The sequence below is a fragment of the Ruditapes philippinarum genome, unplaced genomic scaffold (genome assembly GCF_026571515.1).
Source record: "Ruditapes philippinarum isolate M1 unplaced genomic scaffold, ASM2657151v2 ctg4437_1_1_1_1, whole genome shotgun sequence".
NCBI lineage: Eukaryota > Metazoa > Mollusca > Bivalvia > Venerida > Veneridae > Ruditapes > Ruditapes philippinarum.
Genome location: NW_026861652.1, coordinates 10,719 through 28,727, shown reverse-complemented (window position 1 = coordinate 28,727; position 18,009 = coordinate 10,719). Strand labels below are relative to the sequence as shown.

Below are 18,009 nucleotides of genomic sequence, written 5' to 3'. Positions count from 1 at the left end.
ATACTTAATTTTTGTCCAGGCCATTTCTCCGAAAGTATAAAAGTTATGGACTTGAAACTTCATAGGATGATAGATCTCATTAAGAAAAAGTGCAGTGCATAAGAACTGATACTCTGCATTTCTTATTTTTTGAGTTATTGCCCTTTGTTGATTTTCTTACTTTATTTTTGTCCTGGTCATTTCTCCTCAAGTATGAAAGCTATGGACTTGAAATATCATAGAATGATAGATCTTATTGATAAGAAGTGCAGTTCACAGAAACTGCTGCTCTGCACTTAGTATTTTTTTAGTTATTGCCCTTTGTTATTTTTCATATTTCATTTTTGTCCTGGCCATTTCTCCTAAACTACATTGTTCACAAGGCCACACATCCGACTCGCGGAGTTCTAGTTTGAAGTATTTATCACCATATTTTTACTGTGTTACTAACGATGTAACAGCTATTTTAACATACTTTGACCTTTTTAGCTCATAAAAGTGACAGGGTGGGCTTTAGTGATCGCTTTTCGTTTGGCAATCTCCTCATAAACCACTAAGCCAATTTCATCCAAACTTCACAGGAATGTTCCTTTGGTGGTCACCTTTAAAAATTGTTTAAAGAATTTAATTCCATGCAGAACTCTGGTTGCCATGTCAACCGAAAGAAAAAACTTTAAATATCTTCTTTTAAAAAACCCCAAGAGCTAGAGCTTAGATATTTGGCATGAAACATCTTCTAGTGAGTGTCGACCAAGTTTGTTCAAATAAAAGCCCTGGGCTCAAAATTGGCCCCGCCCCAGGGGGGCATTGATTTCCCCTATATGCATATAGTAAAAACTTAAAAAATCTTCTTTTAAAGAACCCAAAGAGCTAGAGCTAAGATATTTAGCATTAAACATCTTCTAATGAGTGTCTACCAAGTTTGTTCAAATAAAAGCCCTGGGGTCAAAACTGGCCCCGCCCCAGGGGTGTCATTGTTTTTATATGTGCATAGTAAAAACTTAAAAAATCTTCTTTTAAAAAACCCAATGAGCTAGAGCTTAGATGTTTAGCATGAAACATCTTCTTATGGGTGTCTACCAAGTTTGTTCAAATAAAATCCCTTAGATAAAAATTGGCCCTGCTGGGGGGTCGGGAGGGAGGACACTCGAAGGTCATTGTTTTTCATCATATGTGTGTAGTAAAAACTTAACATCATGAACATTTTCTAATGGGTGTCTTCCAAGTTTGTTCAAATAAAAGCCCTGGGGTTTAAACTAGCCCCGCTTCAGGGGCCTATATACAGGTGAGCGACCTCAGGGCCATCATGGCCCTCTTGTTAGGTTATTTACATGGTATTTATGTGTACATTAATACCTTCGTTCCCTTAACAACATTTTACTTCTAAATGCATTTTCAAGTTTTTTCATAAAAATTAGCATAAATACGGAGGCATAAGCAAAACACTATAATTGTGACATTTTAATGGAATATAGAAACCTCTGCAGTTGCATTTATACCTCTGCAATTGCGTTTATACGGCAGTTATCATTGAACCGTTTACGTGACTGGTACTTGCAGTTGCAACCAGATCTGTCCCGAATTAAAAGTATAGCATAAATATATATTCAATACATGTACTACGAAAACAAGAAAACAATCGGCAACACAAAATAAAATGAAATTTTTGAAAAGTTTTATGAAGCCCGCTTATCACTTGGAAATACCTCAAAAGGAGACAGCATGTCATAAGGGCAATTAAACATTAATTAATTGGAGAATAATGAAACCACCCAAAATGAAAAGAAACTAAAATAACACAAACACAAAAGTTATGTTATGCTGAGCGGTCATAAATCTTGTAAATTTGTGTTCATTATTAAATATGAGTTTGTAAATACCGATATCAGTTTTAGTACACAATATATTAGTATACACAGTTTAAAACTTTCATGTACACATTAATACTTGGTTATTACATGCAAAAACTAATAACAACTCATCCTCATTGTCCATGTTCAATAATTAATTAGCAGCAAATGTTGAAAGCTCTTTCATAAATGAACATAGTTTAAATGAATTAATTCATGCGCATGTTATTTCTTCACAGCAATGAGCGTCTCAATCACATTCTTTCAATTTCTGTTAATTTGTATATACCTATACATATATTTACCGGTACCGTTGGCCTAGTGGTTAAGGCGTCCGCCTTCGGATCGGGAGGTCGAAGGTTCGAGCCCCACGGGGAGCGTTAATTGAAGGATGAATGTTTCTCGTGGGACTCGTTCCGAAATGGCCGCTTCGTGAGCCGCGAGGTAGTTAAAATGAATGGTTACTGATTTCTATCCGCCTGGCTCCTGGCATAGTGATAGGAATTGGGAGGTACATGGTATGCAAGCAAAAGGTGTCTCATAAGTCAAAATGGCTGGCCCTTTCAGTAGGGGTGACACTATAATAAACAAGACCTTTACCTTTTAAATTTCATTCAAATCATATACTTTTAGAAAGTTACAAAATTTACCACTCCCAACATATAAATTGTTTTTATCCCTATCTAAAGCTAAAGACCAAGGGCAGTACAGTCCGTCCTTTTCTTCAAGTATCACTCTTGTTGTTTCAAGATTTTCTGATATCAAAAGAATTTTGTTGTTTCCACTGCTGCACACCAATATAGAGCCGTCATCAAGAACAACCATACCACAAGGTTGAACTAGGCGTTCATCTTTGTACCCCTTCAATACTTCTCCATTAAGATTCATACTTGTAATTGTATTTGTACTGTAGTCTGAGATGTAGAATTTCCCAACACCAACTGTAACATATGGGAATTCAAATTCATTACCATAGAAATCTTTTTTTATCGACTGATAAACATTGCCATCTAAATCCATAATATGTACCTTATCATAAAATTTGAATGTAACAATTAATCTATTATCATGGTAAACTAAATCGTTACACCATCCATCTACTTCAAGATGCCGGACTTCAGACAATCCATTAGCTATTGATAAAAACGTTATCATCTTAGAACAACTAAAAGATACTGCAAGCAAACCATCAGGAAGTAAATCTAAATTACTCAGACTTTCGCTTAACTTTTTCTCGCAAGTTATCTTTTTCGTCTTTGTATCAACTATTTTGACAGCACAATTAATCGAATCAACAAATGCAATGCGATGCTTAGCAATAAACACTGCTCCCAGAATACAACAATCGCTGTCATCTGACGGACTTTTGACATTTATTTCATCTGAATACGTGACACGAAGCGTATTAAAGTAACCTGCATCAGCTTTTACATTTCTTACGATGTCACTGTTTTGCAGTTCACCAATTCCTGTTTCTGATTCGAGTATTTCCTTTAAATCAACATTTGGTGTCAAGCTGTTAACGTAGTTGTCTTTGTGTGCTTGTTCCTCAGCAGAGGTGTAGCTCTGTATAGTTTCTTTGTTTTCTTTGGAACGGATGAATGGTGCATTACATTGATTTGCCATTTCCAGTTTGCTGATGTCATTCCGAAGCTGTTCAATATCTTTCTCCAATTTGACAGAATTTAGTGCTAAAGATTCCATTCTTGTTGACTCCTTGGTAAATATATCATTAGCACGTTTCTCAAGACTTGCTTCAAGCTTGTCAAACATAACGTTGATTTCTTGGCGAAACTTCTTAATTTCATCTTTCACGAAAGACTTGTGCTGCAGGATTTTCTTTTTGTTGGCCTTTGTTTCTTCAATTATTTTTTGGAACTGTTTCTGAAGGGCTGCTAGAGATCGTAGAGGCTCTCTGTACTCGTCACTTGTCCTGTACTCTTTGGAGACGTCTGGTTTGTACTCTTTGGAGACGTCTGGTATGTACTCTTTGGAGACGTCTGGTTTGTACTCTTTGGAGACGTCTGGTTTGTACTCTTTGGAGACGTCTGGTTTGTACTCTTTGGAGACGTCTGGTTTGTACTCTTTGGAGACGTCTGGTTTGTACTCTTTGGAGACGTCTGGTTTGTACTCTTTGGAGACGTCTGGTATGTAGTCTACTTTGCAGTTCCTATGGTTCAGTGTTATACATGGACTACAGCCAAAGATATTGTGATCATGACAGATGTACTCAATCAGTTTACCTTTATGTAGCCGACACTGTTTCGTCAGGTCATTCTTAGGAACTTTAAGATGTCCTGAACTCTGGGTTTTTGGCATCTGAGACTTGCCTAGTAGTACATGGTTCCTGCATGGCGCTCGTTTTCTATGCGTTTTGTAACAGCTCTCACATAAATGTTCCATACAGTTCTTGCAGAAGCCATGTGCGGTTAATTTTATACCATCTTTGCAACATGGGTCACAATAAATCTGTGCATTTACCCCAACTGCAGATCTTGAATAACCTTTAGCGGGGTCTCTCTTTTTTCCAGACACTTCCATCTTCAATTGAAGTTATTCTGAAAATATGCAAAACGTTTTTAAAAAAATATTGTTATAGCTTTATCACATACATATATATTAAAGATACCGTATATCATAACAACTGGAACTATCACTGCGTTTGATAAATAGGCCTTGCAAACATCTTTAATTTTTCTGATAAAAATGATCAGCTCATGGACAAAACCTAACTTTTTATTTATTATCAAGTGTAAAATTCACTGATAGAGGCCTTTATAAGTGAATGTCTGTCAATGGTTAAGGTCAGTTTTTGAGTAACATAAATTGAAAGTTTGCTCCTATTAAAATGTCGCTTTGTCCAAGCATAAACCAAATACATCATGTAATAACAGAGGTGAAGCAAACAAATGCCTTATTTTTAAGATCATTTTAAGATTAAAATCATTTTCACGTTAGGCAATCATGATGCTGTTTCACAACGTGATGTCGCATGAAGGTTTTGTCCAATGTCTTCTTATGCCCAAATATTCGTATGAATTAAATTCGTTCATTTATAACAAAAATGAAGATAAGAAAACCACAGGACGTTCCCTTTAAAGAGCGAAAATATTTGAGATTGATGTACATTTTATTTGCTCTTTTTTTGATATTTCAAAGTTTCGTTAACCTTTTCCCTCATATAAATGTGTTTTGGCGGCTTTTTGTCCCCCCCCCTTTTCTGAGGCCTCAAATAGTGAAAAAATGCCCTATTTATGCCCAAAAGACTGTTTTTTCGTTTGAGAAATGTTGTTAAAAAAGTAACCACTTTTTCGGCACGGCCCTCCATCCAAATGATACATCAGGGGGTTGCCAGAAAAGGGATGTACCCCCTTCTGTTTGGGGGTTTGAAGAGGTGGTAGTCCTCCTCATCGCCAAGAAAATTTTGGACATGTGACAGGCTAAAAATGGCCTCAGGTCGATCTTAAGGTGACGTGTAACCAACGCTGAAAAGCCTTTTACTCTTTTTCATTGCATTTAGAAGTTGCAGCACTTTGAAATCAGTTTTGATGGAAAAAACAATGCAAACTAGTGATTTTTCGCAATTTTGATACGTTGCCATGGTAACAGGAAATTTAAGATTGAGCATGTTGTTACAAAGCTTATGGTTCAGACAACATATGTGCCAAGTTTCATCAGTATTGAAGCCTTTTTCATATTTTGATAACAGTGTGAACTTGTAACATGAGGCTTTTCGATGAAAACGGCCATTTTTCACAATATGCTCATGTGGTAAAAGGTTAAATAATGAATAGCTATTTGATGAAATGTATGATAGCTCATTTACTCCACTCATTACTTATATAGTGGGTATTCAAGTGTTTTTTCTATAAATACGGATTTTTTTTTTTCGTGGAGCGGTAGTCGCGTGCTGTACAATGGCACGGTAAAGATGACGTCATTTTACCGTTATGAATGATTTTGTAATTGATACGCTGTTGTAAGAAAGTAGTTACGGTTGTATTGACAAAAAATTTCATTGAAAATAAAGATAAAAAAAATTAAATTATAATGGAATATGCAAGAAAAAATAGTTGACATGTTTGCGGTTCGGATCGGAATATCCGTCCCGAGGGACGGATATTCCTATCCGAACCACAAAATATGACAGATATTATTCATAATGCACAAAAAATAAAATAAAAAAAGTCTTTGAGAAATGAAACTAAAAGCATTTCTATGGAATCACCTTAGGTAGCACTCCACACTAAATTTCAAGTTTCTGCCGTCAATGTCCTACAAGCAATATGTCTGATAAATCGATCTGATCCCAAACTACACAACCTGGAAAAAGAACACATTTTGTTAAGAACATATATGTCATAACATTGCAAATCTGTAATGAAATCATCCCATGTGCAACAGTCAGGCAGTTAAAAAAATTCCAATTCATTCCGTAAAAGCCAAAATTCTATAGTGGTCCGAGACCCAAAACAACATTTTTCGTCCCTCCGGCAAAAAATACCTGCAAATATACGGTCTACAGAAACTCTGTCACTGCTTTAGCAACTCCCTATGCATGCAAAATATGACAAAGAAATAGGTGCTTGGCCTTGTAGATTTTTTGCTATTGCTGAAAGTTTGTACCCACCTGCAAAATTACTTGTTTTCACCGAGCATGCTGTTTAAAAGCAATGTTTACAAACAATGGCGGCCTTGACATCTATAATTAACAGCATGTGATTTCTAACCATGTTTTCGAAATTTGCCAATGATCATATTAAATGTCACAAAAACAAATTTCATGCTGAAAATGCATTTTAAAGACAACCAGTCATTTAAATCCACAATAGTCACTATTATCCATGAAATCCTGGCCATTCGAAGCTGTGGCTTCATTTAGTGTGGTGTGCTGCCTTAATTAAAGCCGTAAACAAAGTATACTATAGTACATTTAAACATGACTAGAATAACAGAGACATATTAAAAGTAGAACTTATTGTTTTATCTGGGGAAACAAATTCCGCCATAAGCATAAAGGATCAGGTGATATTGTATTTGTTCTACTTTCGTTTTCATATTTCAAAGTATGAATTTTGCATTTAATTTCTAAATGTGAACATATATACAGTATACCTTTATAAAAAAAGTCAGAGAAAATAAACAATTAATATCCCCCAAAATTTGTCGGAACAGGTAGAAATTTAAACCCGAAATTTAAGATTTGCCTTTTATTTATTTATACTGTTCTTTCATTTTCAATATTAACCGTCGTAAATTAGGGGAGACCTGGGCACTCTGGGACAAAAATCATAATTTTCAATCTCCTACTTAACATATCTTAGAGATTGATGCTTTCTTTCGTGGATTAAAAGGACAATATGTACTGGATGTAACAGATAACTAACTGAACCTAAAATAATTAAGTTGACATGGAGATATGCATTAGAATACGGTCATTAAAATGTCCCAGAGTGCCCCGAGCTAGGGGCACTCTGGGACACCATATATGGTACAGTGGGACATGCTTGGGTACTTAGGACAATATGTATAATTACATTGAAACTACAAAATTACTGGAAATGAGAATCTGCGGTTGTTTCAAAAATCTAAATTTTTCCAGTGCATGTTAAATGTGGAATTCTGCTTAAGCCGGTGGGGGCGGGGGAGTGGGCAGTAAATTGCACATTCCATTACTGTTTATGAACAGGCTCAATCAAACTGGGCCTGCAACATTTTCAATTTTGCCATGTTTGGCTTTCTTTAGGAATTCTGTTGAAAATTCTATATTTTTATTTCAATTTTGATAGGTGCGTATGGTCACACTTGTTTTGTCCAAGCATGAATCATTTCCATAAATGATTGACAAAGTTAGGAAAATATAATCTAAATTCATTAATTCATTTGACATTCATTGTCATTTAAAGATCCTGTATGTTTTGTAATTGAGATTGTATACCACTCTTCATTGAATTATATATGTATGTAATTATGCAAATTTGTCAATTTTCAAACATGGAAGAATATGTAAAATATGTATTGCAAATATTTATACATATTTAAGGTACTCATTAAATTATATGCATTCATTTCTTATTGGAAAAATTGACTTAGAATTTATAGAAAACTAAATTCTAATTACCTCCCTTTATTTACATGAAATATTAAATTCGGTAATATCTTTATAAATAATGTTTTTTGAAACTTACAATATCGATAAATCTTAATTTGAGCATCATAATTTGTATATAAAACCATAAAAATAATGTGTTACAGGATCTTTAAAGATCAAGAACATAAAATTATCTAAATTATTCCATATGTCTGTTTGATCACAAGTGTTGTTATGTCCACATATGAGTCAAATTCTTCCATAATAAAAAAAATATGACAATCAAAATTAAATTCAATAACTTAGCCATGACGGTCATGGTCATTTAAAGGTCAAGATCAGTTCAACCTTTTAGAAGTTCTTGTCCAAAATTTTGTTTTTCTAAAACATGAAGATGATTCATTTATTAATATTATATAATCAAAGTCTGCCCTGCATATAATGTAATTCTAATATACCTAATATAACAACAATAGTCTGTACTGGTGATCTGAAACAGAATGTGGTACACTTCCCAGAGTGTATGGAATCCACTGTCCCAGAGTACCCCAACTACCCCCACAATTTTTATGTGACAATAATTTAAAAAGACAACCAAAGCAAGATTTATTTCAAATCAGAAAATATAGGCAATGTTTAGCACATTATCCTTTACTAATATGATACAAATGAGTATTCAATTATTGAATATAGAAGATTTTGAAAACAATATGTGTCTTTTCTAGAATTTCACTTTGAAAGGTAAAAAGTACTCGCCAGACTGATTTTTACTCAATTTGCCGCCATGAAACTTTTGTAGGGAAAGAAGCTTGACAAGGTCAATCATCTGCATGAATCAGGTTTAAATCATAGGTAATCGGCGCGTTGATTGGTCACTACCCCCGCACCCCCACACCCACTCTACAGCCCTCCTACCTCTCAGAGGTAGGAGGGCTGTAGAGTGGGTGTGGGGGGAGGGGGTGCGGGGGTAGTGACCAATCAACGCGCCGATTACCTATGGTTTAAATCAAAGAACAAAAGGTATCATATCAAAAAATCCCATAGTCCCACATGCAGTGCCCCATGTCCCAGCTAGAGTACCCCAGTCTCCCCCTATTCTTCTGACATAATAAAATGTAGATCCAATTTGTTATTTAAAATGTTGTTTAACTTTAAATTATTCTTGATGTAATGAAAACTATTCACAATCTTTACCTGATTATTCAATTTCTGGTGAAATAAACGACTTCCTGTTTTGTCCTTGACAACGGTAATGTTAAGCAGTGTGGCAATACCACGTGACTATGACGTCATTTTCGGCATCATTTCCAAGACAAATGTTGCTCGATTCGGAAAAGAAAATAGCCGTAAATATTTTATTTCTGTACCAATTTCTTTGGGATATGCACCAGTCTACGGGGAAAAATATTATCAAACACTTTGCATAACCTTGGAAGTTGCAGTTGCAAGCTATTTCGTTTTCTGGTCTACGTCATGATTAAAAAGTCAGGTTTACATCAACCGGGAGTACGGAAGGCAAAACTCTACCTAAATATGTTCATATTTTTATTATGAATGACATAAATCTTACATTTTTCTTCAATTGTCAATTCTGGCACCAGTTCCAAGTCGAAAAAAAGGACTACAGTTTAAAGCAGATTTTAGAATCCGTTGCAAATGCAAAGCAACATGCCTACCATTCTCTTTCTGTTAACCATGAAAAACATTTTATTTACTATAAGATTTACTTAAACGCAAATGAATATTTAGATATAAATGATTTTTACTCGCTGCGCTATAAGTGATTATAAAAGTCGTAAAATTGTTGTCCATTTGTAAAGAAATTGATTTGCTCTTTAATCTTTGTTCTTTCACGGTAATGATTATGAAAAATCTATTTGTGTCATGTAGCAATAGATCTACTAAACGTGGAATTGAAAACAGAAACCCTAAATATCGCCCAAAACGGCAAAATTGAAAATGTTGCAGGCTCGGATTGACTTAGCTAGCCTGTCCAATGAACGTGCACATTCAGGATCACTTAGATTTGTATGCTGTGAAAAGGGTTACGCCTCAACGCGGCAATTTTAAAGTCAAAGGTTATTCTTTTGTAAAGAGTTATTTATACGTATAACCACATATATATAAAGAACCTGTAGCAATGTTTTAGTATGAATGAATCAGCTTTTTAACACAGTGGCACTCGTTGATAAAAAATATTTTTACATCCTGTTTCATACCCACGGTAACCGTTTTTCGTGAACTGGATATAACTTCGTTCACTTAAGAACACTATTAAACACACTATTAAACACTATCTATTTTATAATTGCATTTATTTCTGTTGATAAACTGCATATCTGACAAATTTAGTTAATTATATCAGTCAACTTAGCTCACCAATATACATTGTAAAGAAAGGAAGGGAACGGAATATTTTTGGTTTGAAAACATTTAAATCGAGTAGAACTGTTTAACAATAATGTCTCTTTCAACTGAATAAAAACGATAGGGCTATTTGGGACTATTTTTTATCGATGTGGTCATTGGCTTTAAATGCATGGATTATTGCACGCGGCATGACCTGCAAATGTCCAGGATTTTTGTAGCATTTTAAGATTTAAAAAAGGACCACACATTAAAATCTAAAACATGATAAACATGACGCATATACTAAATAAGTGAATTATCTGATATGTAAATAAAGAAGTAATTAAGTCATTTGACAGTTGAAGGATAAAAATTGAATATACTCTTCAAATGTAATCGTAATTTTACTAAGCTTATGTAAGCTATCAATTATTCAATGGACGCATCAGTGGCATATATGGACCCCAGTCATAGATCTTGCCGATGTTGCTATTACAGATGTTAATGTAAATATTTATATAATTATTGATAATCATTGTTATTTCCGTCTTTTTGAATGTTTTGTTTCAAGAAATGTGACTGTGATCGATGGCTGTTGGTTTGTAAAATCATTTATCTGTTTACTATTTTTAAATTTGTTTACTCCACATGGCGTCCATTCTCGTTCTTATTCATGGCTATTTTGGGTCTTTTCTATATATATATATATATATATATATATATATATAGAGAGAGAGAATCACAAGTAATGCAACTAAGTAACAATACTATCAGATTTACACGGCAAAGTTCCAAGTTCAAATTGTTATTTCGTTTATCAAACTCTATAGAAATTTATTATACAACAATTCCAGAAAAAATATATACCTTTTAAAAGTCTCTCTTTTGAGGACAGAAGAACCTATTCGTCACATTCAAGAGTGTCAGTGTTAGTCAGTTACTCTTTACAAAAATAAACTGAAAAATACCTTTAGCTTTACAACACTCGCGTTAAAGTGTAACCCTACCCATAGCATACAAAAGTGTTTTTTTTTTATTTTAACTCTTACTCTCACTGAGACCACATACACATTATATTTCTTATCAATTTCGCCATTGTGAAATAGAATAAAACACATTTTACTACATAGGATAGAATGAGCAATACTTTAAACATCTTCAAAACGAAACCAAAATATTATTTTCCAACGTACAGGACTAAATTTACGTGATTTGACGTGCACTATTGCGATACAAGTAAGTGTTATTGCTTTAAGGAACAATCAGTTTTTTCACAATCTCTCTGTGAAAGATCAACAATGAAAAAATAAATTGTAGAAAGAGAACGGTAGGCATGTTGCTTTGCATTTGCAACGGATTCTAAATTCTGTTTTAAACTGTAGTCCTTTTTTTCGACTTGGAACTGGTGCCAGAATTGACAATTGAAGAAAAATTTAGATTTATGTCATTCATAATAAAGTTATGAGCATATTTATGAGTTTTGCCTGACTTTTCAGGTAGAGTAAACCTGACTTTTTAATCATGAGGTAGACAAGATAACGCCAGAAAACGAAATAGCTTGCAACTGAAGCCCGCTCTAGTACAAGCAACTTCCAAGGTTATGCAAAGTGTTTGATAAAACGGCTTATAAACTGACGAAGATCCAATATTCTGTGGAAAGCTTATATTTTCCCCCGTAGACTGGTGCATATCACAAAGAAATTGGTACAGAAATAAAATATTCACCCGAATCGAGCAACATTCGTCTTGGAAATGATGCCGAAAATGACGTCAATGTCACGTGTTATAGCCACACTGTTAAGGGAAACTACTCCGTTGTTTCAGAAACCGATCGCAACTACTCGGCCCTTTCCGTCAGTCTTCGGATAAGGTTATTATAGATAATAGCCGAGGCAGTTCCGAATGTTCAGAAACGCAAATTCCGCGCACCGGTTACGGTAATCAAGTTAGGGGAGATCATAAAATATATGGAAAAAACAATGTCAGCTGCATAAAGGTAAACTGATTGAGTACATCTGTCATGATCACAATATCTTCGGCTGTAGTCCATGTATAACACTCACCCATATAATCTGCAAAGTAGATTACATACCAGACGTCTCTAAAGAGTACAGGACAAGTGACGAGTACAGAGAGCTTCAGACCTTCAGAAACAGTTCCAAAAAAAAATTGAAGAAACAAAGGCTAACAAACAGAAAATCATGCAGAGCAAGTCTTTGGTGAAAGATGAAATTAAGAAGTTTCGCCAAGAAATTAACGATATGTTTGACAAGCCAGAAGCAAGCCTTCTGAAACGTGCCGATTATATATATATTTGCCAACGAGTCAGCAAGGATGGTATCTTTAGAAGCAAGGTCTGTCAAATTGGAGAATGATATTGAACAGCTTCAAAATGACATCAGCAAACTGGAAATGGCAAATCAATGTAATGCACTATACATCCTTTCCAAAGAAAACAAAGAAATTATACATAGCTACACCTCTGCTGAAAAACAAGCGCACAAAGACAACTACGTTAACGGCTTTGTCTTTACACCAAACATAAATCTAAAGGAAATACTGGGGTCAAAACAGGAATAGGAGAATTGCAAAATAGTGAGAGTGTAAGTATTTGCAAAAGTGTAAGAACTGATGCAGGCTACTTTGAAACAGTTCATGTCAAGTATTCAGGTGAAATAAATGTCAAGAGTCCATCAGATAAAAAAGATTGTTGTATTTCAGCAGCAGTGTTTATTGCTCAGCACTGCGTTGCATTTGTTGATTCGATTAATTGTACTGTCAAAATAGTTGATACCAAGACGAGGAAGATAACTTGCAAAAAATTATCTTCAGAAAAGTCGTGAAAAAATATATTCCTTCCAAGTGTATCCATCTATTCTATTGTCTATATGGTATACTGTATGCCAAATGTGAAAAAAACACGTGAAAATAAATGAAAAGCTCGTGTCAATTTTTTGTAAAGAAGTCACAAATATACGTCTAATGTCCTGGCAGAACATTTCCACTCCACGAAGAACTATTAACATCTTAAAAAAATACCTTGCGAGTTCTAAAGTGATTCAGTTCACGTAGAGCTTTAAACGCCTTAAAATTCAAATAAAATGTATATTTGTCAATCCAAGCACACAATTACACTTATCAATATGAAAAAAAAAACTCACTTAATATAAGCTGTTTTGAAAAAAAGTAATATCATATTTCAACGTCTATAATTATAGACGAACGCCCAATTAAGTTATAAAAGGTATTTTTAATGATGTTCTTCTCTATAATTATAGATGCTAAAATTTGATTTTATTCCCAAACAGCTTATAAATAGTTATAACTGTACGATGGCTTGCTCACTCACTGTATGATTGCTTGCTCACTCATTTAACGATTGCTTGCTCACTCAATCACACTCATTGTACGATTGCTTTGCTCACCCACTGCATGTACGATGGCTTGCGCACTCGTTGTACAGTTGCTTGCTCACTCATTGTACGTTTTCTTGCTCGTCATTGTACGGTGTCTTGCTTTTTCATTGTACGGTTTCTTGCCCATTCGTTGTACGGTTGCTTTGTTCACTCATTGTACGGTTGCTTGCTCACTCATTGTACGATGGCTTGCTCACTAAATGTACAATTGCTTGAGTGCCAACTATTTTTTTATATATATTTTATTTGTTTAAGCTATTGTTAAGGAATTAAAGATCCTAAATCACATAAAAACGGCGATTTTACATGTCAATGCTTTGGAAATGGGCAATTATACCAATATTGTACGGCTAATTTTTGTAATGCTTTGCATTAAAGAATTGTTCTGATATAGTTCTTCTGTATCTTATTTCATAGAGCGTAGGGCAGGATTTGGAACCATGTATCCGTCATCCGAGTACGTTGTCCATATGCGACACACAAGTTCAGATCCCGTTATTTACAATAGATATTAATGGTGCCTGTAATGGTTAAGGGAAACTACTCCGCAAATTCCGCGCACCGGTTACGTTACGTTTTAATCTAGTTAGGGGAGATCCAGTGAGATCACTGCTTGGGAGATTGTCAGAAACGTTTACCGTTAGAAAGCTATTTCATTATTGTTTTATTTTAAATTGTGATTGTCCACATTTACCTCACGGACCCCCGCCGTTGCATTTTTTAATCTCGTTCCGGGCCCTCGCTCGCTAATTTAAGCGTGTTTCCGCTCGGCGTTCCCGTCATTTTAACTTGTTAATTTGGCGGGGTCGCGGGGCGAAAATACGAATGGCACAAATCAGCCACCATACTTTAAGCGGAACGTGACTGGCCGATCTGTGCAGATATTTTTCTTGATCATTCCATCAAATTCTATCATATTTTAACTGCTTTACCTCAATTAACAATTTTCATTGAAATAAATGTTATTTCAACCGTAACTATTTTCAATAATAGCGTTTTTTTTTTTTGCGAAATCACGTCCTCCTAGCATTCAAATAAGTCTAAATGACATTATTTTAACGCGGTTTATTCATAAAAGCGTTAAAAAGACGCAAAATTTTAAGTGAAATATTGATTTCAGCAGATTAACTTTTGAAGGATTTCAATGTTTCTTTCTATATTTGGCATGTAAGTCTTGCGCCCTGCGGAGCGAAAAAACAACATTGCACAAATCAGCCACCATTAATATCCATTGTAAATAACGGGATCTGAACTTGTGTGTCGCAAACGGACAACATAGTCGGATGACGGATACATGGTTCCAAATCCTGCCCTACGCTCTATGAAATAAGATACAGAAGATTTATATCTAAACAATTATTTAATGCAAAGCTTTAACATAAATTAACCGTACAATATTTTTGGTATAATTGCCCATTTCCAAAGCATTGACATGTAAAATCAGACAGGTTCAGAACAATGTATTAGTATCTTATATGTACACATCAGTACACATCGATACTTATTTCAATGCAATATTAATGTCTCTTTCATATTTTAAAACAGCAATTAAAATCAGATGTAATGAATGAAGTTTATTTGAAAATCGGAACATTATATATCATATTCCATCAACTTTTTGTTTAGAATGTTTTGATTCTTTCTTTCAATTATATACGTTTGAAATAATTTTTTTACAATAACAACATAACACTTGTTTATTATTTATTTAAAACCAAAGACAAAAGACAGAGCAGTACATATTTTTCTTCAAAACAGCATGCCTCCAGATTCATATTTTTATTTCTGAATGTATTAGATATAAAAAGTAATATGCCGTAACTGAGCAAATTGCAAACGACACTTAAAATCTATGAAAAATACCAATAATAGTTTAGAATATGTAAAGAAAAACTCTGACTGCATTAGTCAAGCATGATAAGTACTGCACAGTCATTTATTGCCTAGAACATGTAAATTATTTCTTGTATTTGGAATAGTTTTTACTTTTCTTTAAATCATTTTTTTTCAATGATGATTTTCTTGAAATATTTCGACTTATATTTGAAAGCATATAGTTAGTATTTAGTCTAACTTGTTTAGCATACAAGTCATGAAATACTGTATGCAGTTATGACTTATGATATACAATGTAGATACAGGAAATAGCGCCATCTGAATGATTTTGAAAAGATATTTAAGCACTGACAGATTAGAAATTGTTTATATATATATATCATTGAATATGAGATGCTTTAATAAAATCTATGTGCATTCCATTACATAACGGCAATTCTTCCTTTATCAATTTCTAACAGCTAGGAAGAGTCTCTTGTTGCACAAAAATACAATACCATTAACGCTTGTATTGTTTCTAAACAATAGATAATGCAAAGGATTGAATATTTGAAAGAATGAGTACTATTTTTCAAACATTACAGACATTGATTAAAAGATTAAAACCGTTTTGAATAGTCTTTCCAATTACTGAAAGAAAAAAACAGTTTGCTTGTTAATTCAAATCGTAAACTTTTAAAAAATTATAAACTGTACCACTTCCGATATACAGCTTGTTTTGTACTTTATCTAAAGTCGGAGAATAAGGACAGACAATGCAATCTTTTTTCTCAAGTAACACTCTTCCCTTTTCAAAATTTTCTGATATTAAATGAATGCTCTGGTTTCCACTGCTGCAAACTAAAATAGAGCCGTCATCTAGAACAACCATACCACAAGGTCTAACAAGGCCTTCATCTTTGTATCCATTTAATACTTCTCCATTAAGGTTCATTTTTGTTACTGCACACGTACTGCAGTCTGAGATGTAAACGTTCTTCTTAACATCAATTTCGACATATGGATTATTCAGTTTGTTACCAAAGAAATCTTTATCTATGGAATGAAAGACATTACCATCTAAGTCCATGATCTGAACTTTACCAGGCCAATGGAATGTAACAACTAATCTTTTATCATGGTAAGCTAAACCGTTACCATTTCCATCTACTTTTAGACGCCGGACTTCAGACAATCCATTAGGTATTGATAAAAACGTTATCATCTTAGAATAACTAAAAGATACTGCAATCAAACCATCAGGAAGTAAATATAAATTACTCGGAGCTTCAGTTAACTTTTTCTCGCAAGTTATCTTCTTCGTCTTCGTATCAACTATTTTGACAGCACGATTTGTCGAATCAACAACTGCAATGCAGTGCTGAGCAAGTAACACTGCTCCTGGAATACTGCAATCTCTTTCATCTGACGGACTCTGGACATTTATGTCATCTGAATACTTGACATGAAGTGTTTCAAAGTAGCCTGCATCAGTTCTTACATTTCTTACAATGTCACTTTTTTGCAGTTCACCAATTCCTGCTTTTGATACAAGTATTTCCTTTAGATTAACATTTGGTGTAAAGACAAAGCTGTTAACGTAGTTGTCTTTGTGTGCTTGTTCCTCAGCAGAGGTGTAGCTCTGTATAATTTCTTTGTTTTCTTTGGAAAGGATGTAGAGTGCATTAAATTGATTTGCCATTTCCAGTTTGCTGATGTCATTTTGAAGCTGTTCAATATCCTTCTCCAATATGACAGAGCTTGATGCTAAAGATTCCATTCTTGCTGACTCCTGGGAAAATATATCACCAGCATGTTTCTCAAGGCTTGCTTCTAGTTTGTCAACTATAGTGTTGATTTCTTGGCGAAACTTCTTAATTTCGTCTTTCACCAAAGACTTGTCCTTCAGGATTTTCTTTTTGTTAGCCTTTGCTTCTTCAATTATGTTTTGGAACTGTTTCTGAAGGACTTCTAGAGATGGTAGAAGCTCTCTGTACTCGTCACTTGTCCTGTACTCTTGGGAGACGTCTGGTATATAGTCTACTTTGCAGTTTCTATGGTTGAGTGTAATACATGGACTACAGCAGCCGAAGATATTGTGATCATGACAGATGTACTCAATCGTTTTACCTTTATGCAACTGACATTGTTCAGTCAAGTCATGTGGAGCTTGAAGATGTCCTGAACTCCGAGTTTTTGGCATCTGAGACTTGTCTAGTAGTACATGGTTCCTGCATGGTGCTGGTTTTCTATGCGTTTTGTAACAGCTGTCACATTAATGTTCCATACAGTCCTTGCAGTAGCCATGTGCAGATATAGTTATAAACCATCTTTGGAACAAGGCTCACAAAAAATTGGTGCATTTGCTCCGGCAGTAGACTGTGATTGATTGTCAGTTTCGTCTTTCTTTTTTCCAGACACTTCCATCTTTAAATGTAGTAAGGATCCTAAAAAGACGTAAAATGTTTATCAAACTATTGCTATAGCTTTAAGACATATTCAGAGATAA

At 34.5% G+C, this 18,009-nt stretch overlaps 1 protein-coding gene across 2 annotated transcripts; it reads right to left on the bottom strand.

Annotated features, from left to right (window-relative positions):
* Window positions 1-2,424: 2,424 nt before the first annotated feature.
* On the bottom strand, window positions 2,425-17,958 carry LOC132716414 (uncharacterized). 2 transcript variants are annotated; one of them, XM_060699684.1, is made up of 3 exons: window positions 9,115-9,179; window positions 6,058-6,152; window positions 2,425-4,387 (listed from the first exon to the last, which is right to left on the bottom strand). In XM_060699684.1, the coding sequence occupies exon 3, from the start codon at window positions 4,368-4,370 to the stop codon at window positions 2,433-2,435; it is 1,938 nt and encodes a 645-aa protein (XP_060555667.1). In that variant the 5' UTR covers window positions 4,371-4,387; window positions 6,058-6,152; window positions 9,115-9,179; the 3' UTR covers window positions 2,425-2,432. The 2 variants fall into 2 exon arrangements, with proteins under 2 accessions (XP_060555667.1, XP_060555668.1); XM_060699685.1 differs by lacking the exons at window positions 6,058-6,152; window positions 9,115-9,179 and adding an exon at window positions 17,631-17,958 and having other exon boundaries at window positions 2,425-4,072.
* Between the last annotated feature and the right edge of the window lie 51 nt (window positions 17,959-18,009).